Source organism: Neoarius graeffei, chromosome 12 (genome assembly GCF_027579695.1).
Source record: "Neoarius graeffei isolate fNeoGra1 chromosome 12, fNeoGra1.pri, whole genome shotgun sequence".
In the NCBI taxonomy this organism is placed as follows: Eukaryota; Metazoa; Chordata; class Actinopteri; order Siluriformes; family Ariidae; genus Neoarius; species Neoarius graeffei.
Window position 1 is genome coordinate 6,863,746 of NC_083580.1, and position 26,817 is coordinate 6,890,562.

The 26,817-nt window shown below is 40.6% G+C and overlaps 2 protein-coding genes across 3 annotated transcripts; one reads left to right on the top strand and one right to left on the bottom strand.

Annotated features, from left to right (window-relative positions):
* The first annotated feature begins 2,763 nt into the window (after window positions 1-2,763).
* On the top strand, window positions 2,764-13,190 carry arpc3 (actin related protein 2/3 complex, subunit 3). Of its 2 annotated transcripts, none has more exons than XM_060935432.1 (7): window positions 2,764-2,875; window positions 3,277-3,376; window positions 3,546-3,622; window positions 3,843-3,911; window positions 5,469-5,595; window positions 10,535-10,629; window positions 11,289-11,360. In XM_060935432.1, exons 1-7 carry the CDS (start codon window positions 2,870-2,872, stop codon window positions 11,343-11,345), a joined length of 531 nt encoding a protein of 176 aa, XP_060791415.1. In that variant the 5' UTR covers window positions 2,764-2,869; the 3' UTR covers window positions 11,346-11,360. The 2 variants fall into 2 exon arrangements, with proteins under 2 accessions (XP_060791415.1, XP_060791414.1); XM_060935431.1 differs by lacking the exon at window positions 11,289-11,360 and adding an exon at window positions 12,922-13,190 and having other exon boundaries at window positions 2,766-2,875.
* ube2g1b (ubiquitin-conjugating enzyme E2G 1b (UBC7 homolog, yeast)) lies at window positions 13,163-16,175 on the bottom strand. Its single transcript, XM_060935433.1, has 6 exons — window positions 16,011-16,175; window positions 15,126-15,228; window positions 14,919-15,016; window positions 14,384-14,562; window positions 14,174-14,292; window positions 13,163-14,023 (listed from the first exon to the last, which is right to left on the bottom strand). The coding sequence occupies exons 1-5, from the start codon at window positions 16,051-16,053 to the stop codon at window positions 14,206-14,208; spliced, it is 510 nt and encodes a 169-aa protein (XP_060791416.1). The 5' UTR covers window positions 16,054-16,175; the 3' UTR covers window positions 13,163-14,023; window positions 14,174-14,205.
* Between the last annotated feature and the right edge of the window lie 10,642 nt (window positions 16,176-26,817).

Consider the following 26,817-nt stretch of genomic DNA (forward strand, 5'->3'; position numbering starts at 1 on the left):
AGTTCTCCCTGTGTTTATCTGGATTTCCTCCAGTTTCCTCTCACCTCCAAAAAACATTTTAGTACCCCGGAGTATGAATCAATGTTTTCATGGTGACCTGTGACGGACTGGCGTTACATCCAGAGTCTATTCCTATATCACACCTAGTTCTTCCCAGGACATACTCCAGATCAACTAATCCCCTGACTGGAATAAAGAGATGAATGAATTAATAAGTTAGAAGGTGGAATATTTCTTAGAATTTTTGCCATTTTTGATCCCTGATGCTCAGAAATGGAACTCGTAGCATTATAATTCTGGCAATGGTGGATCCAGAGGGTGAGGTGGGAATACATCCTGGATGGAATGGTAATACACATACATACCTGTTGCTTTTATATTAATATCAACAAAATATAGTTTCTTCTTCTTTCGGCTGCTCCCATTAGGGGTCACCACAGTGGATCATCTGTTTCCGTCTCATCCTGTCCAAACTATCCAGTATGGAAATCCGATTTATGATCCTCATATTTGATTTAGGTTTTACACCATATGCCCTTCATGGTGCAATTTCTTCAATAGTCCAATCTGGACTAAGAATACACTGACTTGTACAACCCCAGTGGCTGCGTTAAACAAAATGTTTCATTTTGTAAAAACGTGTGTCAAAATCCTGTTCTGTTTGACATGTTGAATGGTGTCTGAGAAACACAGGATGCCTGAAACTGGAGGTGAAAACACAGCATAGGACAGAAGCCTAGAATTAAAGTCTCAAAACTGATCATTTCTGCCTACAAGAGGGCAGAAAAGTCTATAAAATTATTTAGGAACATTTGAAGAACATTCTGGGCGGCACGATGGTGTAGTAGTTAGCACTGTCGCCTCAGACCAAGAAGGTCCTGGGTTCAAGCCCAGTGGCTGGCGAGGGCCTTTCTGTGTGGAGTTGGCATGTTCTCCCCGTGTCTCTGTGGGTTTCCTCTGGGTGCTCTGGTTTCCCCCACAGTCCAAACACATGCAGGTTAGCTTAATTGGTGACTCTAAATTGACCGTAGGTGTGAATGTGAGTGTGAATGGTTGTTTGTGTCTATGTGTCAGCTCTGCGATGATCTTGCAAATTTGTCCAGGGTGTACCCTGCCTCTTGCCCATAGTCAGCTGAGATAGGCTCCAGCTTGCCTGCGACCCTGTAGAACAGGATAAGCAGCTACAGATAATGGATGGATGGATGAAGAACATTCTCTGAAACATAATGTGTTATGAAGCATGAATGTTAAATTGATTAAAAAAAAAGATCTGCTGTTAAAACGATTCAGTAACAGGAATAAAAAAAAAAAAAGGTATTCAGAACGTTCTGCAAACCAATGGCTACTATATTATTATTACAGCAACAAATGCAAGAGAAGACCAACTCAACAGACGCGAGCTCAGCTTCCCTAGGCCTCAAGATCCACAGTGGAAAAAGCAAAATCCTCAAGGTCAACACAAACTGCAATACTCCCATCACCCTGGCAGGAGAAGCACTAGGAGAGGTGGATAATTTCACTTACCTAGGATGTGTCATCAACAAACAAGGTGGGACAGATGCAGATGTAAAGGCACGGATAGGAAAGGCAAGAACAGCTTTCCATCAGTTGGATGAAGTCTGGAGATCATCAGAACTGACTACCGGTACTAAAATCCGGATGTTCAACACAATGGTAAAATGTGTTCTATTGTATGGTGCAGAGACATGGCGAACAACAGCCAGCACAACACGGAAAATACAAGCTTTCATAAATACCCGCCTTCGGAAAATTCTTAGAATCTACTGGCCTAAGACCATCAGTAATGAGGACTTGTGGCACCGCACCAGGCAACAACCAGTAGGGACCATCATTCTATGTAAACACTGGACATGGATAGGGCACACCTTGCGCAAACCAGAAAGAAATATCACAAGAGAGGCCTTCACCTGGAACCCCCTGGGGAAGCGGAAGAGGGGAAGACCGAAGAACACATGGAGGCGGGACCTGGATGCTAATGTGAGGGCAACCGGCTACACATGGGAACAGCTGGTAGAGAGGGCCCAGGACCACATCAGATGGAGGGATCTAGTCTGTGGCCTATGCCCAAGAATGGGCAGTCGGCCTAAGTAAGTATTATTATTATCTCATTATCTCTAGCCGCTTTATCCTTCTACAGGGTCGCAGGCAAGCTGGAGCCTATCCCAGCTGACTACGGGCGAAAGGCGGGGTACACCCTGGACAAGTCGCCAGGTCATCACAGGGCTGACACATAGACACAGACAACCATTCACACTCACATTCACACCTACGCTCAATTTAGAGTCACCAGTTAACCTAACCTGCATGTCTTTGGACTGTGGGGGAAACCGGAGCACCCGGAGGAAACCCACGCGGACACGGGGAGAACATGCAAACTCCACACAGAAAGACCCTCGCCGGCCCCGGGGCTCGAACCCAGGACCTTCTTGCTGTGAGGCGACAGTGCTAACCACTACACCACCGTGCCGCCCCTACTAGAGATGAAGGCATGTATGAGTTTTTCCAGATCATTTTTTGACACAGGTCCTCTTAGTTTGGAAATGTTTTTTAGGTGATAAAATGCCGATTTATTGATTGCTTTCATGTGACTGTCAAAGTTTAGCTCGCTGTCAATGAAAACACCAAGATTTTTAGAAGACAGGGAGCAATGGAGACCCCGAATCAGGAGCAGCCAAAAGAAGAAGAAGATTTTTAATAGACTTTTTTGCCCTCTTGTGGACAACAGGAGTAACTACACTTACACTCTTTTACTTCCGGTATCGCTGTGTTGGGTGGGACAGCGGAAGCGGCATTTTTCAGTACTGTGACATTAACCGATTTCCTTCCAAAACCAGAAAACATTTTTAAAATGCCGGTAAGCAAAACTTATTTAAAAATATTTAAATTAATCTTTTTTATATTTTTATGACAGAAAATATGGCTCTTAAAGTAAGACTCTAGTAGCCTTTAGCGAGCCAACAACATGCTATATTAGCTAGCTACATGGTTAGCCAGTCAGCTCATGCAGCCTAAAATTTATATTTATTCACTTTAATATGATTCTGAAACGGATTTATTAGTTTTAAAAACTAAAAAGTGTCTTGTTTTTGAAAAGCATAGTGGTGTATATCTCTAAAGCAGCCAGTGTTTTAGAAATTCAGTGCTATGAAAAGCTTGTTTTGGTTTGTAAATATTCATATCACCTGATGTTTAATTCTGTTTGATAAAATTATTTTTATTTTTTTTGCATTGTGTGTTTTGTCTTTTAATTCTCAGGCTTATCATTCCAATCTCATGGATGCTGACACCAAATTGGTGGGAAATATGGCACTGTTGCCCCTCAAGACACAGTTTAAAGGCCCTGCTCCAAAAGAAAGTATGATATGATGTGATATTTTTGCTATATTTCTAAACATGGAAGCTGTTTACGTATGTTTTATGTGAGCTGTGGCATTTCTTCCTTAAATGGTCTTCAACCTGTCACAGCTCCGACTCATCAGCTGTGCATAATGTTCCTGTTTCCTTTTTCTCTTTTCCTCTTTCAGCCAAAGACACAGACATCATCGATGAGGCCATCTACTACTTTAAAGCCAATGTTTTCTTTAAGAATTATGAAATTAAGGTAAGATGAGATTTAAAAAAAAAAAAAGAAAGAAAAACCAATCCAGGAAGTAAGAGCGGACAGGAAAGAAATGCATGCATGCCTCAACGTGCATGCATTTTGATCTCAGCTGCCTCTGGCAGTACATTTCTGGTTCACTGTCACTTGTTTCCAGAATACTGAATTCGTTCTTATTTCCGCTTCTTGTTCTGATTTCAATTTGCATCATGCTGTTTGTTAGAATGAGGCAGACCGGACGTTGATCTACATCACTCTGTACATCTCTGAATGCCTCAAGAAGCTGCAGAAGGTAAGATCGTATGCAAGGAACAAAACACTTCAGGGTGAGCAAAAATATAAAAAGTTGATTATTTTCTAACATCATGCCCAGGCCTGGAATTTCGTCATTTTAGCGGCAAGGCCACTTGGCCTTTTGTGCTGTCAATTTTCTGAGGGCACGAAGGCCATAAAATAAAACAATGATTTTAAGTTCACGTCTATAATGAATTTAATTTAAGGACTAATGACTCTTCTGAGGAAGATTGGAGTCTTAGTCGAAACTATCGAGCAGGTAAAGAAACATCTCCTGCACTATTATGTCTGAAGATAAGTTTAGATGTGTTCAATATTTTCTTATCAATCATTCAAAAATTGTAAAACTTTTATTAAACCTATATCCTCCCATAATTTTTGTTCAATTGACACCGAACGTGCAAGAGCATCTTCAGACTGTACTACTACGCAGATTTTTGATTAATCAAAATTGAGCCTGGAGTACATCAAAATGTTTGACTGTAAATGGAACATATACTAGAATGTATATGAAAATGAATAAAAGTAAATGTTAATGTTGTAATGACGCCAAAAACAATGAGATACAGTAAAATCTCTTGCGATGGTGAGCTCGTCAAGATGGCAGCAGTTACACTTCGGTTAAACAGCAAAAAGAAACATACAATACTAGTAGCAAAACAATGCTAACTGCATAGATTAAAAAAGTGGCTATGAACAGACAATATCACATATCATATTATGGCAGGAACAAGCAGTAGGAACATCCATGACCTTACGCTTAAAGCTCGACAAAGGAAAAACTTGACAGCAAGCTAATTAGCATTTGTTACCGGCTACAGTCGGTACTCGGCACGTTAAAAGTTGTAACGGCATAACGTTACTGTACAAGCAATGCTTATTTAATGGTAACAAACTTAAGCCCTATATGTTGAAATTCCTATCTTATTCGTTCGTTAATTTATCTCAGTCTTACCTCAGTCAACTTCTTCCCTCCTTCTGTGAAAATTCAACGTCTCAGACGCGGACAGAAGTGGGCGGGGGATGCATTTGATTAAGTCTCCTGATTGGCTGGTGATAGATTGGTGTCATTCTAGCATGTCGGAGCGGTTCATGCCAGGCTCGAGTCTGATCCACCACTGATGAGTTGCCCAATAAGAATCCAGAATGTCATCAAAAGATGTATTTTTTTCTCAGTAGACGCAGGTGATGTTAAAGCCTATTGGCAGTCACGAGGCAGACTACAAAACCGCAGGGCATCAAGGCCACTGTGGCCTTACGGCAGATATTTTTTTCCAAGGGCACAAGGCCAAATTCGTGAAATTCCTGCCCTGATCATGCCTTTTTAAGTATTTCTATAACTTTTATACCACACCAGTTTGCCAACACTAACAATTCTCTTACTAAAGGACGTCATACTTCTTATCCATTTATAGTTACATTCACGGTAACGTACAGCAGCTGTAAACAATCAGTTGATTCTGTATATTCATAGTTCAGTGGAGTTTTCCATAAAATTGGCCTTCGGTATCTCTTCCTGCTGTGTTTTGAACTCCTGCTTGTCTTTGATTCACAGTGCAGCTCTAAAGGCCAAGGAGAGAAGGAGATGTACACACTGGGAATCACCAACTTCCCAATCCCAGGAGAGCCGGGATTCCCTCTGAACGCCATGTACGTTAAACCTACCAGCAAACAGGAAGAAGGTACGCCGCAAATAGCTTCATTATTCCTCAGTCACGATAATTCAGATTTCAGTATACACCCTGTCAGTCAGTGTTTGTTTTTCATACAACTGGATTTTCTTAAGATTTATAACAGTTTAATGGCAACTTTTGCCTGGAAGAACGGTATGGAATATCAGCTGAACATAAAGACAATCTGTCTGGTAGGGCTGTAACGATATGCGTATCGAAATCGCGATACGCAGAGCCACGATCCGTATCGCGATACAAGAAGGCAGAATCGCGGTACACCCTTTCAAACTTCTCCTCAGCCCAAAAACAGAGGCGCTTCCAAACTTCAATTTATGAATACTTTACTTTTTATTTAAATTACATTTTAAACTTACTTAAATTACTTTTATTTTTTTATATCTATTAGTAAGTCGTTTTTTCACCGACCTGCGACAATCTTCTGCGAGTCACGCAACGTCCACACTCGCCACTGGCAGAGCATTCATTTCTTTTAAGTGGTCGCCATTCTGGTTGCGACGCGGGGAGCGAATCTGTAAACAAGCAGCTCATTGGCTGGCTAGGTGTGCCACAAGCCAATCACAATCACTTGACCGGAAAGGCATGCAGTGTTGCCAGATTGGGCGGGTTTAGGTGCTTTTTGGCTGGTTTTGAACATATTTTGGGGTGGAAAACGTTAGCAATATCTGGCAACACAGAAGGCATGTCTGCTTGGGCGGAAGCCTTCTGCGGCAGTTACATTTTGACACGCGAGCAACGTTTCACCATAAAAATTCCGTAATTTCCATCTGTTTTCTGCGATCACAGAAAATCATTGGCCCTATGAGAGTGAGACAGTGAGAGAGCCACCCCCCCAAAAAAAATCTTAACGGATTTACACGATTTGGAAAAATGACTTTTTCAGAACCGAAAAAAACAGAGCTTCCGGCTCAACAGTATTATTTTGAGAAATAAAACAGTCTTTGGATATACATTTGTTCATTTTTGCATACATATTACTCATTCTCTGCAGTGGTCTGAATTATTTGTTATTAAATAGTTAATGTAAGTAAGTAAATGTTAGTAAGTCAAATTTACTACTTTAAAAAAACATTTTTAAAAAAATCGTGGGCGTATCGAATCGTGGGTCAAAAATCGCGATACGAATCGAATCGTGAGTTGGGTGTATCGTTACAGCCCTACTGTCTGGAACATCTTTGGTCCTGGTCACACTACAGGTCGCGATGGGTTTGCGACTGTTTGGTGATGAAAAATTGGTAGCATCGATTGTGTGATGCACGGTGAATGTTCTCTGAGCTTTGCAAGTTGTTTTTTGGTGCGTCTCTGCTTTGTGAGTGGCCAAAAACGTCATGAAAAATTTCAGTGCATGCATTCAAATTTGGTGATGTTTTTGTCAGCAAACATTTTTTACAATTATTATTATAACAAAACAAAGACAGTAGTGCATAGACAGTGAACGCAAGATATGTGTAATGAACAAAGAGAAGAGGTAGATTTTTAAAGTGCAATATAAACCTTTAAGTGATTTATACAGTACCAGTCAAAAGTTTGTACACCCCGACTCATTCAGGGTTTTTTCTGTATTTTGACCATTTTCTACACTGCAGAATAATACTGAAGAAATCAAAACTATCAAGTAACATGGATTTATGTGATAAACAAAAAGTGCTAAAAAAAAAAGTTCATATTTTAGATTCTCCCAAGTAGCCACCATTTATCCCCCATTTAGTTTGGCGGGGGATATAGAAACGGGTTCCGTCCATCCATCCGGTCACGTTTTCATTTCCAGGCCATATCTTTAGAACTACTGAAGATATCTTCATGAAACTTTGTATACATTTCAAGCAGCATGTGAACTGGTGCGTTTTGCTATTTTGGATTTTTGAAAAAAAAAGTATTTTTCAAATTTTTACATAAATAGATTTTTACTTAGTTTCTAAGAGCAATGTTCGTTTCCAGAGCGTATATCCAAAACTATTCATGATACGGATTTGAAACTTGGTATATATGTTAACAAGGTGATGTAGATGTGCCTTTTCATACTAAGGCCAAGTTTACATTAGACCGTATCTGTCTCGTTTTCTTCGCGGATGCACTGTCCATTTACATTAAAACGCCGGGAAACGGGAATCCGCCAGGGTCCACGTATTCAATCCAGATCGTGTCTGATCCGGTGCTGTGTAAACATTGAGAATACGCGGATACGCTGTGCTGAGCTCTAGCTGGCGTCGTCATTGGACAACGTCACTGTGACATCCACCTTCCTGATTCGCTGGCGTTGGTCATGTGACGCGACTGCTGAAAAACGGCGCAGACTTCCGCCTTGTATCACCTTTCATTAAAGAGTATAAAAGTATGAAAATACTGCAAATACTGATGCAAATACTGCCCATTGTGTAGTTATGATTGTCTTTAGGCTTGCCATCCTTCCACTTGCAAGTGGTAAGTGACTTGCGCACAGCGGCTCAGTCCCGAATCACTGCTCGTGCACTTCACTCGTGCGCTCTGTGAGCTGCACAGGGCCGGAGTGCGCACCCTCCAGAGGGCACTCGCTGTTCAGGGCGGAGTGGTTTGGAGCGCAGCCGCTGAGGAGGAAGCGATGAGCCGCACTGACACATTTCAACTTACGTGCCGAATTAGTCATGTGATTAGCGTATCCGTGTATTGGCGTTGCTGTGTGCACGCGAATCGTGTATTGGCGTTGCTGTGTGCACGCTAATCATTTTTTAAAACGTTAATCTGATGATCCGCTGATACGGTCTAATGTAAACCCCACCTAAGAAATTTGAGAGATTTAAATTTATGTTTCCATGGAAACTATTTCAGACTTGGTCTCTCCGGTTAGTCTTCGGGGTAGGTTTTGTTTCTGGAGCAGAACTTGAAAACTATGAGTGGTACGGTCTTAAGTTGGTATATGTGTTGATTAAGTGCCTTTTGATACTATGAAATGTGAGATTTTAATTTTTATCTCACCTGGACCAAAGGTCCGGTGGGTTTATACCATGGGCTGCTGAGGTCAGTGTAAAGAGGTAGGGTTGGTTTCCTGCAGCAGAACTTGAAAAATGTGACAAATAATATCTTGAAACTTGGTATATAGGGGGGTGGGAGATATAGATGACTCTGTCTTCTTGTTCCTTCTTCCTTTCTTTTCCTACAGGCAGGACAAGAAATAATAAAAAATTAGAATGACAGAGATGATAGAAATAAAAGAGCAATGACAAAAAAAAGACAAAAAGCAGGAAAGATAAACCAGAAACAGATTTTTAAAAAAAAATCTTGTAATACTTTGTACAATGATCACGATGCAAAAGGAGAGCAAGAGACCGAAAAAAAACCCTGTCATCCCCCAGCCACCGGTGAAGCAGGCAGACGCCCGATGCAGATACGGCAACCACTGACAGACCTCGTCAGTGAACTAAGCGGCGAATAATCACAGTTGGGTTCGGGAAGCAATACTTCCCAAAGCTCAGAGAAACATCACCACCAAATGCCTCATTTTCATTGATAACCCATTGCAAACCATCGCGAGCTGTGGTGTGACCATAACCTTAAAGTGCATATCCTGGACCAATTTTGTTTTTGTTTTTTTATATGAAAGTATGTCCCTTTACACACTCATCCAGAAGGGTAATTTTGCACAAGGCCATCTGTCTACAGCAGAAAAAAATAAAATAGCAAAACGCATCTGGAAAAATCCCAATGGAGCCAGATTCGTGACGTCACCTGCGGAAGCACCAGCAGGCTGCGAGAGCTTTGCACGGTTTCAGTGCACAGCCTGTGTAGACCAAGTTCAGCAGCTAGCGATTTTGCATTGAAATATGGAATTGTCACCTGAACGCAATGTTACTTCAGCTTTGGATGAAGAATAGAATGAGATGTCAGAATTGGGGCTTCATCTGTTTGGATTTGATGATGATTCAAGTAGTGAAGACGACGGAGACAACACCGGGGATGTAAATAATACGGTCGTTTTCTCATAAACAAACCAGCGCTGATGTAGGATTCAGAAGGAGGCGTCCCACACGTGACGTCACGAAAATCAATGTTTGCCGGGAAATCCAAATGCCGAGTTTTTTCAGAGGCGGACCAATTCGCCTCAAATGGCTTGATTTCAACTGAATTTTTCTGGTATTGCGCAAGGTAAAAAAATAGCACAAAATGTGACAGATATTTGACAAGTTTAATATAATATAGGAGAATTACATTGATCTTGCTCCTGAATTTACCTGTGATATGCACTTTAAGTAATGCAACTGAAAGAGTGCTGTATAAAGTATGAAACATTTAACCATTAAATTTAAGCCTAGATCACAACCGGACGTACGATTTTTTGGCCGTGCGATTTTTGGCGTTTCCCAAATCGCTGCGTTTTTTTTTTTTTTGTTCATGGAGAAAGACGCACGTTGGCCGTAAGTTTGTCTTGCAACCTGAAAAAAAAACGTAAGCACCCGTAGAGTTTGTTTGACATGACAAAGAAGCTCTGCGGCCAGTCTACGGCTTGAAAATCAGCACGTCACACGCGCGCCCTCCGTGTGTTTCTTACGTTTTTTGCACGTAGACCGGCCATAGGAGCACATACGGCTGGTTGTGACCGAGGCTTTAACAGGAACACACTGTGCATTTTAAAATGCATCTCGTCATTCTTTGTTGTTCTCACAAATTAAAATACTATGTAAAATCTGCGAAGCTCCAAAAGTCGTTCCCATGATTGAGCATGTGTATACAAGAATGAGGAAATACAGAACAAGTTCAAAATGACTTGGGAATGATTTCTGTAGTTTAAGTATCTGATGTTCATGAGCGAATTTAACCTGAGCATGTTCCCATTTGGACTGAACACAGCATTATGGGTCAAGCCTCCTGCATTGTCCAGCTGTAGCCTTATGTAGTGCTTTGACCTGTAATCTTACCGTCTCCACCCCCTTTGTGTTTGTTCTTATGTCCTGTGCAGAGACTATGAGGGCTTACCTGCAGCAGATTCGTCAGGAAACAGGCCTGAGACTGTGTGAGAAAGTGTTCGACCCACAGACAGACAAGCCAAGCAAGGTAGGATGGTTTAGTCACAATCTGGAAGTGTACGGTTACTGATTGTGGTCCACCACAGAACCAGAACTGACCTGATGATATCTGAGTGCTGCTGGAGAGTTTCAACAATGTGTTCGCTGCCTTTTATTCGGTCACAAATACCTCATAGGTCCAACCTGTAGCTAATACACCTGGAGACTATATTTCTTTTTTTTTTTTTTCTTTCCATGCACACCACCAAAATATCTGCTCACCAGTGATTCTAGGATGGTAACAGATGGGCTACAGGCAATAATTGTTAACATACTAAGTGGTGGGTGTAGGAGAAAATGGCCTGTGTCTGAAATCACTCGCTATAAAGGGCACTATATAGTGGGGACGCCATTTCGTAGTGCTGTCCGAAACCTTAGTGAGGATTATTTACACCCTATATCAGACCTGGGCATTTTACGGCCCGCGGGCCGCATCCGGCCCTTTGGTTCATTCTGACCGGCCCGCGTAAGGTTAATTAGAAATTACAAAATAAACGTATTTTCTAATTTTCCCTCATGCATGGACTGACTGTGCATTGCTTTTATTTTGAAGTTGTGTTCAACAAAAACGCAATGCGCGCGACATGAAAATGACATGAAATCCCACGAAACCTAATCCCGCGATAACTACTTCCGTAATTTGTCCAGACCAACCACAAACTTGTACGTCATCCTTCAAACGGTCCAGCCAATCACATCGTGTGACGTCACCAGCAGGCACCGGAGCCGATCTCCGGCGAAAAGCACCAAATGAGGTGATTAAACTACAAATGTGGGCATCATTAGTATAATATGATGTATCTTGCTTGATATTTGGAGTAGAAAGACAATATTGTGATGTCTTTATTGTGTTTTGGGGTGAATGTGACTGAAAAAAAAAAGGTACAAACGTTCACATTTTGTTAACCATTGTTTTGGGAAATTTGATTGAATAAATGACATTTTTTGTAAGGCAACCTCGTTTTTTCCAGACTCTTACCAGTCTTAGCAGCTTGTAAAAACAATGTTATTTACTGCTTTATATAAAGAAATACAATTAATATTATGCAGAATTTAGTTCAGCCTTTTGGTCCGGCCCTCCACAAAATTTTCTGTTTCTCGTGTGGCCCCATGGAAAAAATAATTGCCCACCCCTGCCCTATATAGTGCACTCAAAGTATCCCACAATGCATCACAGAAAGTAGTGTACAATGATGGTCACTAACCAAAGTGCAATATATCCCATCATGCATTGCAGTCACATTGAAAGAAATCAAATTAAGTCTCAAATTTGATTTAATAAAAGGCAGCGGCAAAGAAGAACGTATTCAGCTTTGATTTTAAAAACGGAAAGATGCAGGTACTTTGTATTCATAAATGTGGGAAATTCGCTCAGTGTAATATGGATTTATCACAAAAGTACATGCATGTGCTTTACCATTTTGAAAACCCACCAGCCGACTGATCTGGCATGTTTTAATTGTGTGACAGTAATGACGTAAATACCAGCGCGACGGACTAGTGTCGGAAAGTTTTTTTTTGTTTGTTTTTTCTTCATTTTACCAATGAGCTCACTATATAGTAATTCTTTATATAGAGAGTAGGGAGTAGTGAACGAGCGAGCAATTTCGGACACAGGGCCTGTGTACATCATTGTTTAGTTTAACAACAGAAGCACAAGTTGTATTAGACTATCTGAAATTTTGTCGTGGTTTGGGAAAACCTATGAGATTCTGAGAAACGGTCCAAAACAAAACTGGGTTTTTCTGCTGATAACGTACAAAAACATTGTGGAAATAGATGGATTTAGTTTTTAGATCTTGTCTTGGTTATCATCTTGTAAAGATGACCGAAAACTTTCTGGCTAAGTGGAATTTCTTCACGTGATGAATGTCGTGATTTGATCAGGTTGTTGAATAGCTATGTGCCATAGTGAAACCAACATAATCAATTTATTCTATAATTAAATACCATACGTGTGAGTGTCTGTCTATGATGCATATTTTGGTAGTTCTCAGAACCACATAGAGTAGAATGGCGGGAGTTATGGCCTAATGGTTAGAGAAGCAACTTTGGGACCAAAAAGTTACTGGTTTGATTCCCTGGACCAGCAGGAATGGCTGAAGTGCCCTTGAGCAAGGCCCCTAACCGCTCAGTTTTTTCTGTACGTCACTCTGGATAAGAGTGTCTGCTAAATGCCATTAATTATAATGTAGAAAATTAGTTCACCACTCATTAAATCTAAGTGAATGTTATAAAATGACGAGGCTTAATCACAATGTCTCTCCCCCTTTCCTTGCAGTGGTGGGTGTGCTTTGTAAAGAAACAGTTCATGAACAAGAGTCTGTCTGCTCCTGGTCAGTAAAAGGAATTTTCTCAAGCATCCATGTGGAACATGGGTGGGAATATTATTCCGGTTTTTCCCTCCTCCCCCTTTCTTTACTTCCATTGGATATCAGATTGAAGAATAATTTTATATTGTACATTTGATTTCCTGCCATCATAAAACATGTAGGTACAACACACGGTCATTAAATAAAAGCTGAAAAATAAAATGTACTTTATTCTGTAGTTGGATACAAATACTTGAACATTTTTCTGCACAAAGGGTTTTTATTCTTCATATTTGGGATAAACACGTGTAAATGATGAGTAGTTGTAAATCAACGTTATTCCTTAGCTACAAATATTGAATTGTTTCCGTTTGGAAAACATGATGCACCTGAGCAGAGTCACATGTGAGAACGAGAACCACAAATGTTTCTCACAGATGAAAGTTTTAGACAAAAAATGCTTTTAATGATGAGGTGAATTAGGACAAATCGATAAAAGGTTTAAAAACTAGTATGGAGTGAGATGGATGTAAACAGCTGATTAGGTTTTACGCTGCATACTTAAACCACACATGAATAAAACCTAAGTGGAGAACAACAACAGAAACAGATGGGCAGGTTGACCTGGCTGTAATACTAGGATATTTACAATCATGGAATATTTTATACATAAAAATACTCTTTCAAAAGTCTTCTTTTTGGTTTGCCATCACCACTTGCCATCAGCGAATTCAATCCTGTCCTGTACAGGAGGATAAGCTTCTTTGTAAGAGACATTTGTGGTATGAGGTTCTCTCCAGCTACAGTGAGTGTGAAACGGAGAAGATTGCATAAGTGTCTTTGCACATAACTGATGGCTCAGAGGCAGAGGGGGAAGCAAAAAGGTCATGCATTACACTTCAGTATTATCCAGACAATAAATAAGTCCATCTCTCTCTCTCACACACACACGCACGCAATATACTTCTAACCAAGCAATCAGAGAAGATTCAGCTGTTAGAACATTTTCGTTTCCTTGCAAGTGAAACTTGGGCACAAAGTGATCTCTGATCTAAAATACTCCAAGGTTTCCTGTAGGTGGGAAAGAAGGGGGAAAAAAAATAATCTTTGATCAATAACTCAATTATACCAATGACACATTGGGTCACTTTACTGGGATTTCAAAGATTACAGCTTAAATCTGACCGCTCATGATCAGCGTGTGTATATAGACAGAATTACCATTTAAGTGAGGATTGCCGTGAAGGGAAGATCTAGTCGAATGCCATCTCCTGGCTTTTTCTGACACAGCGGGCTACTTTCCTTTTGAACTCTCCATCAGGATCCTCTCGCCATTCTTTCTGTCAAAACATACACAACCTTATATATCATCCACGTACTCTCCACACTGACATCACAACTGGGTTAACTTGTGCTGGCGTTTGGACTTACAGCAGCATCCACATTGGCCGGTGAGTCACTGTTCGGGTCTGCGAGCATGGAGATAACACTGATCATGATTGTCTCGACGGTGTGGATTGGCAGCCAGCGCTCTTCAGGCTTCTCATAGCCAAACTTGTCCTCTCCTGGCTCGTGTAAGATCGAGATGCAGACGTCGCCATTCTTCGCCACTGAAGATGTGGGATTAGAATCATGTCAGGAACATGCTAGTGATACATTACTGCAAAACTTCATACAATGCTGCTGTAAGAAAACATGCTCCAAAAAATCCAAAACAAGTCTGTGAGCACGACTGTTATACGCAAAAGCTATGCAAATTACTTGCTTTTGTTAAAGACATAAGCTTTTCTAATTATGGACCTTGCACACTGTGACAGTGAATTAGGAAGAGCTTTGAAGGAGTCTTATAAAAAGTATGTCAGACCTCCTGAAGTATTTTGAGCAATCAGATATACAGTAAATCAGTTCTGAACTTAAAACTAAAGTGTACTTCCACCTTCAAAGCCAGTTACTCTCATGCACTTACCATTAGGGTGCCAGATTTCTGTAATAAATTTCATCTTTGGAGGGCGGAGTGGGTAGTCATGAGGAAAGGTGAGGTTCGCTTTAAAAAATCCACCCTCGCTATTAACAGAAAATAGAAATCCTGTTAAATCACTGAATCAAGTTCTTTCTCCCATTATAATGCCCTGAAGTGAATCTGTAAGAATTACTTACTCACTCAATTACTTACAACAACGTATCTGCTGGACCGATGACCACAACCTCCCACTGATATATATCATCATCATCGATCAGACCAGCCGAAAAGCCCTCAACAGGGTTCTTATTGAGTTCTGTACAAACAAATCAATATTTTCGAACAATAACATCAGCCAAAAACCTGAACACCACACTTTAAGAACCATGAAAAAGAGCTCCTCTGCTTTTCCATTTTGGATCTTACCTTCCACAGAAAGGGCCATATTAAAACACATGATCATTAATTTGTAGTTGACTACACAAAAGTTTCACAGTTGATAAATCTATATAATAACAAGTGGTCTGTACAGAATTTCTGCAAGTAAGATAAACAGGTTTAGGGTTACAACATTTCCTCACTCACATGTATTCCATCAAATCCCGCCTCTTGCTCGGCTCTGATTGGCTGACAGCGCCTGTGCTTGCCAAAACAGCCAATCGTAGGACAGGAGGCGGGATTTGTCACAATGTGGTTCGTACAATGTAGCTAAACTGTGTGTTTAAATAACTGAGCTAAAATAAACTCAGAACAGCCCTAAATATTTAACCTGAGGAGTTAATAACATCAAAATAAAATACTGTGCATTTCTATAAATCTCACTATAAATCTTATTTACCTGTTTATCTGTTTTAGCAATCCGAACTAGCTTAACAAATCATTTGAGTTTTATGTTAAGCAATTTCAACATGCCAAGCTCTAAAACAAATGCTAACGTACTTAGTTTAACATAAATGAACAGCCTCTGATTTGTTTTTTCTAATTATCTAATATATTTCCCAATTTTTCCCAACTAGTTTGCATGCTAGCTAGCTAGCTAATAAAACATAAAAAGTAAGTCGAATTAACATAAAAACAATACAGTAATTTCTTCATTACCTGCTAACTGCTTTCTAAGAAGAAGCGACGACTGTTCGGTCATTTTAATTCGATAATAATAATAAAAAAAACCTCAAAGTAAATGTAAAGATAATAAAGTTAAACACCGTGCTTGAGCTATTTCGCCTCGTAACTACTGTTGTCGCCTGACTGACATTTTTTTTTGTCCAATCACCGTTGAGACCCGCCTAAACGCCCCGTGCGCATGCGCAACAGGAAAAAAGGCGCATGCGGATGGTGCTAGAAACTTGACGCATGCGCTTTGACGCATATTCTCCACTGGTTTGAAATCAAATACAATACTGCTAATAAATGGAATATAAATAAATGTAAACAAAAATTTATAAATGAGTCAATATAGTGAATTAAAAGTCCCTTGGAATAAATAAAAGTACTTCTTTAAAAAAAAAAAAAGTACACACTTTTTCTCCCTGGCGTTTGACTCTCTATGAGTGGTGTGATGTTATGTGACTTGGTATAGTGAAGATCCATGTCTGTTGTCCATGATTTGCTTTTAGGGTCTATGTGTGATTTTATGTCTCTGTCCTTTATCTGCTTTTAGGTTTTATATATGATTTTTATGTATATTCACTTCATTCTTACTTATTTTTATTTATTTATTTAATTACTCTCATCTTAGATGGACTGTACAGCACTTTGGTCAACTGTTGTTGTTTTTAAAGGGCTTTATAATAAACCTGAACCTGAACTTTGATAAAACGTCAAATTTAAAATAAAAACCTACGTATTTATTTAACTATATCGACTCAATTATATATTTACATTTACATTTATTTATAAATTTTTATATTTCTTGTCTCATTTATTTCATAGCCATATTTATTTATTTATTTATTTAATAGGCTTGTTTGATTAATATTGAATTAAATGGCATTCCATACTTCAAGGTTTTGCATTTTCTAATAATCTTTTTCTTAATCTTTTTGAATGCATTTTTCCTATCATGACAGAAAGTCTGAGGCTTTATGACCTACCTCTCTGTTCAAAATAGCATGGGATCATAATGTATTAATAGATCCAACCAGAAAGCATGAATCTGACTGAGTAGAAGCTGTGCTGCAGTAATAGTAAATGTCCACTAGATGGAACACTACTCACATCCAACATGCAATATCAGGCCCAGTCAGAGTGCTACCTTACTTGGATGGTTTTGAAAAATGTCTGTGTCCCAAGTCTATTTCAGTTGATCATCATGCATCATCAGGAGGAATGTAAATATGTTTGGCTCAAAATATGCATTAAAATATCTGCATAAGTGGACACACAGGCTCTCTCTCTCTCTTTCTTCTCCACCTCTTATCCTGAGAGTTTCATTATCTCCCTCACATGCCAGATTCTTGCATTTGTGTTTTCCCAGGCCCTTCTAAGGCCAGTGTGTGGCTGTGTGCCAAGACACACATACACACACACACCAAACATAGCCTTAATATGGCAGAGGGTGGTTTAGCAGTCTCATTCCTCATCCGGGAAACCAAAACAACAGGATTAGCTTTTTTTTATTCTTCCTGCATGATACAAGCAGACTCAGATGTCAAAAACTCGAACATGGTGTCATGTTTTTGTGTTTTGTCAGAATTGGACATTTGATGTTTGGTATTTTTCACAGAGCTGCTGAATTCTTGATGATGATTCGTCAGAAGGTGTTGATTCATTGTCTATAACAGCAGCTCTGAAAGTAGTCCCATCTGTCAGGCAAATCACAGGTTCATATTAATGTTCTTGTTCAGGACTTGTATGCTGGACTAATGAATAAACTTAATAAACTGGAAGGAGATGTTTATTTCACATATGTGGAAGGAGTCTTCAGGGTCAGCACGTTGTAACAGAAATTCTTTTTTTTTTTTTTTTACAAGAGGACAGATGTGTCACAGCAAGCTGCGTTTTTTCATCTTATAAACTAGAATAGGGATAAAAATGAGAGGTTGGTGAGGAAACATTGGATTATAATTATGATAATGTAAGTGGTAACAGGAACTGACACTCACCAGCCACTTTATTAGGAACACCCATCCACTTGTTGCTTTATGCAGTTATCTACTCAGCCAGTGTGGCATGGTTGTTGGTGCCAGATGGACTGGTTTGAGTAGTTCAGAAACTGCTGATCTCTTGGGGTTTACACACACAACAGTCTCTAGAGTTTATACAGAATGGTGCAAAAAAAAAAAACATTGAGTGAGTGAGGGACAGTTCTGTGGGTGGAAACAAACGCCTTGTTGCTAAGAGAGATCAAAGGAAAATAGACAGATCTGCCAAGAAGGCTATAAGAAGAAGAAACCTTTATTTGTCACATGCACACTTCAAGCACAGTGAAATTCATCCTCTGCATTTAACCCATCTGAAGCAGTGAACACACACACACACACACACTCAGAGCAGTGGGCAGGGGTTAGGTATCTTGCTCAAGGGCACTTCAGCCCAAGGCCGCCCCACGTCAACCTAACTGCATGTCTTTGGATTGTGGGGGAAACCGGAGCACCCGGAGGAAACCCATGCAGACACGGGGAGAACATGCAAACTCCACACAGAAAGGCCCCCTTTCTGAACCTTCTTGCTGCGAGGCGACCGTGCTAACCACTACACCACCGTGCCGCCCTAGTAACTCACAGCAACTCTTTACAAACGTGGTGAGCAGAAAAGCATCTCAGCATGCAACAGCAGAAGACCACATTGGGTTCCATTCCTGCAGTCAAGAACAGGAGTCTTAGAATCAAGAACAAGTTCCTGTTAAAGTGGCCGGTGAGTGTATTACTCAGATAATTACAGGTGAAAAATATACATGATTGCACGTGTGATGTTTCTATATAAGGGGTATGTTTAAGGCCTTTTTTGTTAATATTATAAATTGTAAACTCAACTGTGTTATTGTTTGTAACTGGCAATAAATGAAATCAAGGATCAGAAATACAAGATATACGGTACATGTTTTGTTATTTCAGATTACCGGATACATGCGAATTAAAATATAATCTCTGAGAAAAAAATGTCTCACCCAGGTCAGCTGAGCCATTTATAGGCCATTTATCGCTCACTCCATGACTGACACTTTAACTGCAGCAGGCCTGACGGAAATGGCCCAGTCAGCAGTCCAGTATACTGAAGCATTCATTAAAATGAGAGCTGCATACAAACCATTTTGACCTGAGCACTACATTCAGTATAAACACAGACAGTGCGGATATGCTTTCTGTGGTTTGGAATGCCATGATGTAATGGATTTTATTTAAATTTAACTGTTGCAAATATCAAACCAGTTAGGATACGGATTTAGATGTACGCTAATAATGAGCACTTTCTCAGCAGAAAAAAGGGAATAAAACACGATAGGGTGGTGTGATGTGGCCTGGCAAGTCATTTCAACTTGTAAGTAACTAGAGAAGTGTGTCAAGGAACCAATGAATTTTATTAGCTCCTTGATTCTCTGAGGGATTATCACAACTTCTTCTTTTGCACTTAAATACGATGGGCTAGCTGAGGCATAAAAAAATAAGGGGAAAACATCAAGAACATGGTTACGTGATACAGCCGGATGTGAAGCAGAGTTACCGAAATTGATTATTTTCTAATAACAGCATGCCTTGAAATGTGTTCTTCCTCTTATACTATAGCAAGTTGCCAATGATTACAATTATTAAATTTATTAAAGAACAATACGTCATACTTTTTAATCATTTATAGATATTTTTAAGGCGGCACGGTGGTGTAGTGGTTAGCGCTGTCGCCTCACAGCAAGAAGGTCCTGGGTTCGAGCCCCGTGGCCGGCGAGGGCCTTTCTGTGTGGAGTTTGCATGTTCTCCCCGTGTCCGCGTGGGTTTCCTCCGGGTGCTCCGGTTTCCCCCACAGTCCAAAGACATGCAGGTTAGGTTAACTGGTGACTCTAAATTGACCGTAGGTGTGAGTGTGAATGGTTGTCTGTGTCTATGTGTCAGCCCTGTGATGACCTGGCGACTTGTCCAGGGTGTACCCCGCCTTTCGCCCATAGTCAGCTGGGATAGGCTCCAGCTTGCCTGCGACCCTGTAGAAGGATAAAGCGGCTAGAGATAATGAGATGAGATGAGATATTTTTAATGTTGTGGAATGTTTCCAACACACACCCACTTGATTCTAAGACTCCTGTTCTTGGCTGCAGGACTGGAACCCAATGTGGTCTTCTGCTGTTGCATGCTGAGATGCTTTTCTGCTCACCATGGTTGTAAAGAGTTGCTATGAGTTGCTATATCCTTCCTGGCAGCTCAAACCAATCTGGCCATTTTCCTCTGACCTCTCTTATCAACAAGACGTTTCCACCTACAGAACTGTCGCTCACTCTATGTTTTTTGTTTTTCGCACCATTCTGTGTAAATTCTAAAGACTGCTGTGTGTGAAAACCCCAGGAGATCAGCTGTTTCTGAAATACTCAAACCAGCAGTCCATCTGGCTCAAACCAACACTCATGCCATAGTGAAAGAAAGTCACACTCTGAGATCACAATTTTTCCCATTCTGATGTTTGAACATTGTGAACATGACCTGAAGCTCTTGAGTTGTATCTGCATGACTTGATGCATTGTGCTGCTGTCAAGGGATCGGCTGATTAGAGAACTGCATAAAACAGCAGGTGGATGGGTGTACCTTATAAGGAACTCATATAATCACTCTTTACAACCATGGTGAGCAGAAAAGCATCTCAGCATGCAACAGCAGAAGACTACATTGGGTTCCAGTCCTGCAGCCAGGGATCTTAGAATCAAGAACAAGTTCCTATTAAAGTGGCCAGTGAGTATCTCCATAACAACCCTGAGGTGTCAAAACTAATTTAGTGTGCTCATATATATTAATCTGTGCTCACAGTGTGTCGGAATGATTGCAGACTCTTTGGGCTCTGAGTTAATCTTGTGCTTTGTTTCTACAGCCTTGTTTTATCAGTGACACAGCGTGCACTGAGCAAGTGCCCTATCACACCATCCAAATATAACCACATTTCTCCAAATGGCTACAGATGTTCCTCAGACCGTCCTGATCTCATATTGTGTCTGATTGTTAGTCAGCGATTGCATTTAGTAGTCATCGAAAGTGACCTACATAGCTGAAAAGTTGAGGGTTAAGAGCCTTCTCAAGAGCCGTTGTCTCGGTTTGTGTTGCACAGATTTCACCTTTTGACCTTCCAGTCACCAGAACACGACATCCCAAAGCAATTAGCGTCCTAATTTTGTGCATTTGGTGCCAGAGCCCCTGTAACTGTTAAAAATATATCTTTTTTCAACAGCGAATCCACTAAAACGTGCATCAAACCAATCAAAATTGTGTGAACCTGGGGGCATCGTGGCTCAGGTGGATAAGGCACCATACCATAAATCCGGGGACCCGGGTTCGAGTCTGACCCGAAGTCATTTCCCGATCCCTCCCCGTCTCTCTCTTTCCCGCTCATTTCCTGTCTCTACACTGTCCTATCCAATAAAGGTGAAAAAAGCCCAAAAAAAATCTATAAAAAAAAAAATTGTGTGAACCTGTCTCAGGAAACAATCTTTCCAAGGTTTTATTGTGACGCCCCCTAGTGACCAAATGGCACCATATTTGATGAGGGTACTTCGGATGGTGTCCAAAATCATGCCACCAAATATGGTCCTGACATGTCAGAGCGTTTCCGAGATATGAGCTCACTTCCTGTCTGGTGGCTCCGCCATCGATTTTGATTGGCTGCCATGGGCGAACGCCGCGATGTATGAGAGCCAAACGAATATCATTCATCAGGCATGGACTGGAGATCATGTGTGCCAAGTTTCGTGGTGATCGGACAAAACATGCGGCCAGGGTCACTCTACCTTCACTTTGGACAAAATTCAAAATGCCGGAAAATCTAATCAGGCGGAAAATGACTTCATAGGGTGTATTGGAATCGTCTAGCTCAGGGGTGTTCAAACTGATCCATAAAGGGCCGTGTGACTGCAGGTTTTCATTCCAGCCATGCAGCAGCACACCTGATTTGGCTTATTCAATCAACTGACACACCCACCCTTTAATCAAGGGTTGCAAGTATTTGACTGTGTGAAGACAGTTCAGTTGATTGAATGAGCCAAGTCAGGTGTGCTGCTGCATGGCTGGAATGAAAACCTGCAGCCACACGGCCCTTTATGGATCAGTTTGGACACCCCTGGTCTAGCTCCAAGGATTCCAACGGTACCAGACTTATGAGTCACAATGAAACCTTGGAAAGATTGTTTTCTGAGACAGGTTCACACAATTTTGACTGGTTCGATGCACGTTTTAGTGGATCTGGGTTCGAGCCCAGCAGCCAACGGGGGCCTTTCTGTGCAGAGTTTGCATGTTCTCCCCATGTCTGTGTGGGTTTCCTCCCGGTGCTCCGGTTTCCTCCATAGTTCAAAGACATGCAGATTAGGTTAACATGGGGCCGCTTGCACTGTAAAAAAAATAGTTGAGAATACTTGAAATTTCAAGGCAACCGTCTGCATTAAGAATTTTATGTTTTGCCAACGATGTGCCCATGATAATCCAAACTATGATAAAACTGTTATCTTTATTAAGAATTCTTAATTAAGTCAATTTTCAATTCCTCATTCTGCCAACATAGATTTCTCTTTTTGCTGAACAGTGGCATTCACAGTAGTGCAAAAAGGCAATTGAGGTTATCACAATTTTTTTTAGGGCTTTTTTCACCTCTATTTGGATAGGACAGCATAGAGACAGGAAATGAGCAGGAGAGAGATCAGGAAATGACCTCAGGTCGGAATCAAACCCGGGTCCCCGGATTTATGGTATGGCGCCTTATCCACCTGAGCCACGACGCCCCCGAGGTTATCACAATTTATCATTAAACTATACATGCCTTTTTTCATTGTTCTACACAATTACAAAACTTCAATATTGAAATAAAGTTTTTAAAACCCACATCGTGGGTATGGCGTTGTGGCTCAGGTGGATAAGGCGCCATACCATAAATCCGGGGACCCGGGTTCGATTCCAACCCGAGGTCATTTCCTGATCCCTCTCTTCCGCTCATTTCCTGTCTCTACGCTGTCCTATCCAAATAAAAGTGAAAAAAGCCCCCCAAAAAAGTCTGATAACCTCAATTGCCTTTTTGTACTACTGTGAATGCCACTGTTCAGCAAAAAGAGAAATCTATGTTGGCAGAATGAGGAATTGAAAATTGACTTAATTAAGAATTCTTAATAAAGATAACAGTTTTATCATAGTTTGGATTATCATGGACACATCATTGGCAAAACATAAAATTCTTAATGCAGACTGTTGCCTTGAAATTTCAAGTATTCTCAACTATTCTTTTTTTACAGTGAGGGGCTGAATTCCCCTTGAGCAAGGCACCAAACCCCCAACTGCTCCCTGGGCGCTGTAGCATAGCTGCCCACTGCTCTGGCTATGTGTGTGTGCATGCGTGTGTTCACTGCTTCCAATGGGTTAAATGCAGAGGATGAATTTCACTGTGCTTGAGTATGCATATGACAAAGGCTTCTGCTCTTCTTCTTCGCTGCATTTTGATCTTAAATGAGTAATGGGGTACGGTTTTTTAAGCATAGAATTAGCAAAATATGTGGTTAGCGAGCATTAAAGACATCTGGATTAAAGGGTTGTACTTTCAAAGTGACCTCATCACTGAAAAGAAAGAAAAGAAAGTTGAATGATCTTTTCTTTTTCACATGATCTTCAGGAAATTTTGATGTTTTGAACAACTTGAAACATGTGACTAGTTCATGGAATATACAGGACTGTGCAAAAGTCTTAGGCACATGTAAATAAATGCTGTAGACCATCCATCCATTATCTCTAGCTGCTTATCCTGTTCTACAGGGCCGCAGGCAAGCTGGAACCTATCCCAGCTGACTATGGGCGAGAGGCAGGGTACATCCTGGACAAGTCGCCAGGTTATCGCAGGGCTGACACAGAGACAAACAACCATTAACACCTATGGTCAATTTAGAGCCACCAATTAACCTAACCTGCATGTTTTTGGACTGTGGGGAAAACTGGAGCACCCGGAGGAGAACATGCATACTCCACACAGAAAGGCCCTCACCAGCCGCTGGGCTCGAACCCAGGACCTTCTTGCTGTAAGGCAACGGTGCTAATCACTACACCACCACGCCGCCACTGTAGACCAAAAATGGCTTAAAAAATAATGAAATTAAATGTTTCAACCTTAAAAAAATACAGTAATAGCAGTAAGCCATAATAAATGAAACAAAGTCAATATTTGGTGTGAGTCGACCCTTTGCTTTAAAAAAAATAGCAGTCTCAGGTCCAATGAGTGCAGTTTTATGCGGAAATAAGCTGTAGGTTTTACTGAGCATCTTACAGAACCAGCCACAGTTCTTCTGGACACTTTGATTGTCACACTCACTTCTTAATTTTACACCAAAACCCAGTAGCCTTCATTATGTTTTCTTTTTTAATCTGAAAAGTGCTCTCTTATGGAATATGCTGCTCAGATACAAACATTTTTTTCCTGTAACATTTAATTTTGTGCTTCTTTAAGCCATGGCTTCCTTAAATTTTAACTGTAATGTAGTTGTCCTAAGGCATATTGTAGTCATACATTAATTTTTCAAATGTGGTTTTATAATAAAATGATGACTTAGAAATCAGCACTTTGTTGAGTATTTCATTTTATTTAACAATTGCAGAACACAGCTGATCACTGAAGTCTCATATTTTATTATATTATTATATTATGTATATTATTGTATTATAATATTATTACAATACACAGTATGAAGTTGCTATTTAGTGCTAGCCGGAAGATCCTGAGTGAAAGAGTCTGTCGTTTCTGGAATACACAGGGTGTTATTTTGGGGCGAGATCAAGATCATGTGACAGTCCAAGAGATGACATTTGAATTTGGATAAGTATCACAAATCATCAGTGATGTATTTATTTAATCATTCTTTAAATCATAAAATTAATTTATTTTCATGTTAATTTTTCACACCTGGTTGTATTTTAGCACACATTATTCACATGATATCCTATCACACCATCACATGCAAAATGTATGAATAAATGAATGAATGAATGAACCCTTTATTGTCACTAGTCACAAGTACCAGCAAAATTGACCATCAACCCGTCCTTACATATACACATACATACAACTGACAGAGGGGGAGTAGACAGGACAGGAAGACAGGGATCTCTCATCTCATCTCATTATCTCTAGCCGCTTTATCCTGTTCTACAGGGTCGCAGGCAAGCTGGAGCCTATCCCAGCTGACTACGGGTGAAAGGCGGGGTACACCCTGGACAAGTCGCAAGTAAGCAGCCGTCTGTTCCTGCAGCCATGACGGCACTGGTCGCGCACCCGCTTGTCACACTGGGGGTAAAAGCGGCGACTGTGGGAAGTGGGGGAAGGAATGCAAGAGCGTCTCACTGCAGTGATCTTCAGGGGGAGTTGTTGTTCCAGCAACGGCTTGGCCGAGGCCAGTGCTGTCTGAGGGAGCCTGTTTGGTCTTGGGGCGAGAAGACGCATTCTTTTACACGACTACTCTGTTTGTCCATTCCGGTCTCCGAATCGATCCATTTCCTTTGCAAAGCCAAAAGCTTCTCCATGATGTTATCCATGTTGCGGTTCAAGTTCTGAATAGCCACAGTCTGAGTGCCGACAGCTCTGTCCACCGCTTCAATCATGTCGGGCAGCTTTATAGGGCTTTGGACAGCTGTCACCGTTTTCTGATTTCCTCGATAAACCAGGGCAATGCCTAATCCAATCAGCAAAAGACCTGTAATCATGGTTCCGAATAGGTAGATGTCTTCAATGTCCTCCACAGAAAGAACCGCCAGGCACACAACCCGCCACTTCTCCCATGCGTCCATCGTGTAGCCAGCTGCGAACGTTCCGGCAGGACAGGCCGGTTCCCCCGAACCCAGGCTTCTCGTCGAGAATCAATTCCATGATTTTTTAGTTTGGAGAGCAGTGCGGAGAGAGTCTCTCAAAAGTGACAGACGAGACAAGAGGAGCAAAGCAGGGAAGATAAGGGAGAGGAGAGGCAGAGAAATGCGACCGCCTTCCGTGAGAGCACGGAGAAAAGGGCTTGTGATTTAAAGTGGAACTTTATGTGTCAGGATTGAACGTGAACTCAATAATAAAACAAATTCAATATAATAAAAATATTTTAAATAGATTTTTTAATTGTATGCCAAATATGTCTCCTAAATCAGAACTTTTTGTAATTAAAAAAAATAATAAATATATTTAATTAAATGCCACCAAGAAAAAAAAAGTGGATTATATTTTTCAGCCATGAACATGATGATGCCATTATTCAGCAGGACAGATCAGCTGATCCAATCACAGCAGACTGACGCAGTAGGAGCTGTGATCTGATTGGATGGACAGCTGAGGCGCCTCTACAGCAGCGTCATTCTCGAACCGTCGCTGCTCTGATTAGCCCCTAGTCTTTGCAGTACGTTTATGCGTCCGCCATATTGGAAAGGACAAAAGGACTAGATTTTAATTGTAAGACACTACAAGTCCTGGATTTGTCTTCACCTCAGTTTAAAAAATTGTTTTGTTTGGTGTACTCATATTGTAGGTGATGTAAGTTTTGACTTGAAAAATGATATTTTTTTTGCTTATCTTAAAACTAAACGGTAAATAATAATAATAATAATAATAAATTTTATTTAAAGCGCCTTTCAGGGTACTCAAGGACACTTAACAATAAAAGTGTAAAAATAAAATCAAGCAATTATAAACAATTAGAAATAATGAAAAATAAGATGAATAAAACGAAGCAGGACAGGAATATATAACAAGTAAACTATCAATAAAAAACATAAAA

What these genes read in the sequence shown, in the direction of transcription:
- ube2g1b (XM_060935433.1), bottom strand. Translation starts at nt 16,053, where the DNA reads ATGACCGAACAGTCGTCGCTTCTTCTTAGAAAGCAGTTAGCAG. An exon ending in TCTTAGAAAGCAGTTAGCAG is followed by an intron (nt 15,229 to 16,010) that starts GTAATGAAGAAA and finishes TTGTTTGTACAG; the next exon opens with AACTCAATAAGAACCCTGTT. An exon ending in CGGCCAATGTGGATGCTGCT is followed by an intron (nt 14,293 to 14,383) that starts GTAAGTCCAAAC and finishes ATGTTTTGACAG; the next exon opens with AAAGAATGGCGAGAGGATCC.
- arpc3 (XM_060935431.1), top strand. An exon ending in AGGCCCTGCTCCAAAAGAAA is followed by an intron (nt 3,377 to 3,545) that starts GTATGATATGAT and finishes TTCCTCTTTCAG; the next exon opens with CCAAAGACACAGACATCATC. An exon ending in GCCTCAAGAAGCTGCAGAAG is followed by an intron (nt 3,912 to 5,468) that starts GTAAGATCGTAT and finishes TTTGATTCACAG; the next exon opens with TGCAGCTCTAAAGGCCAAGG.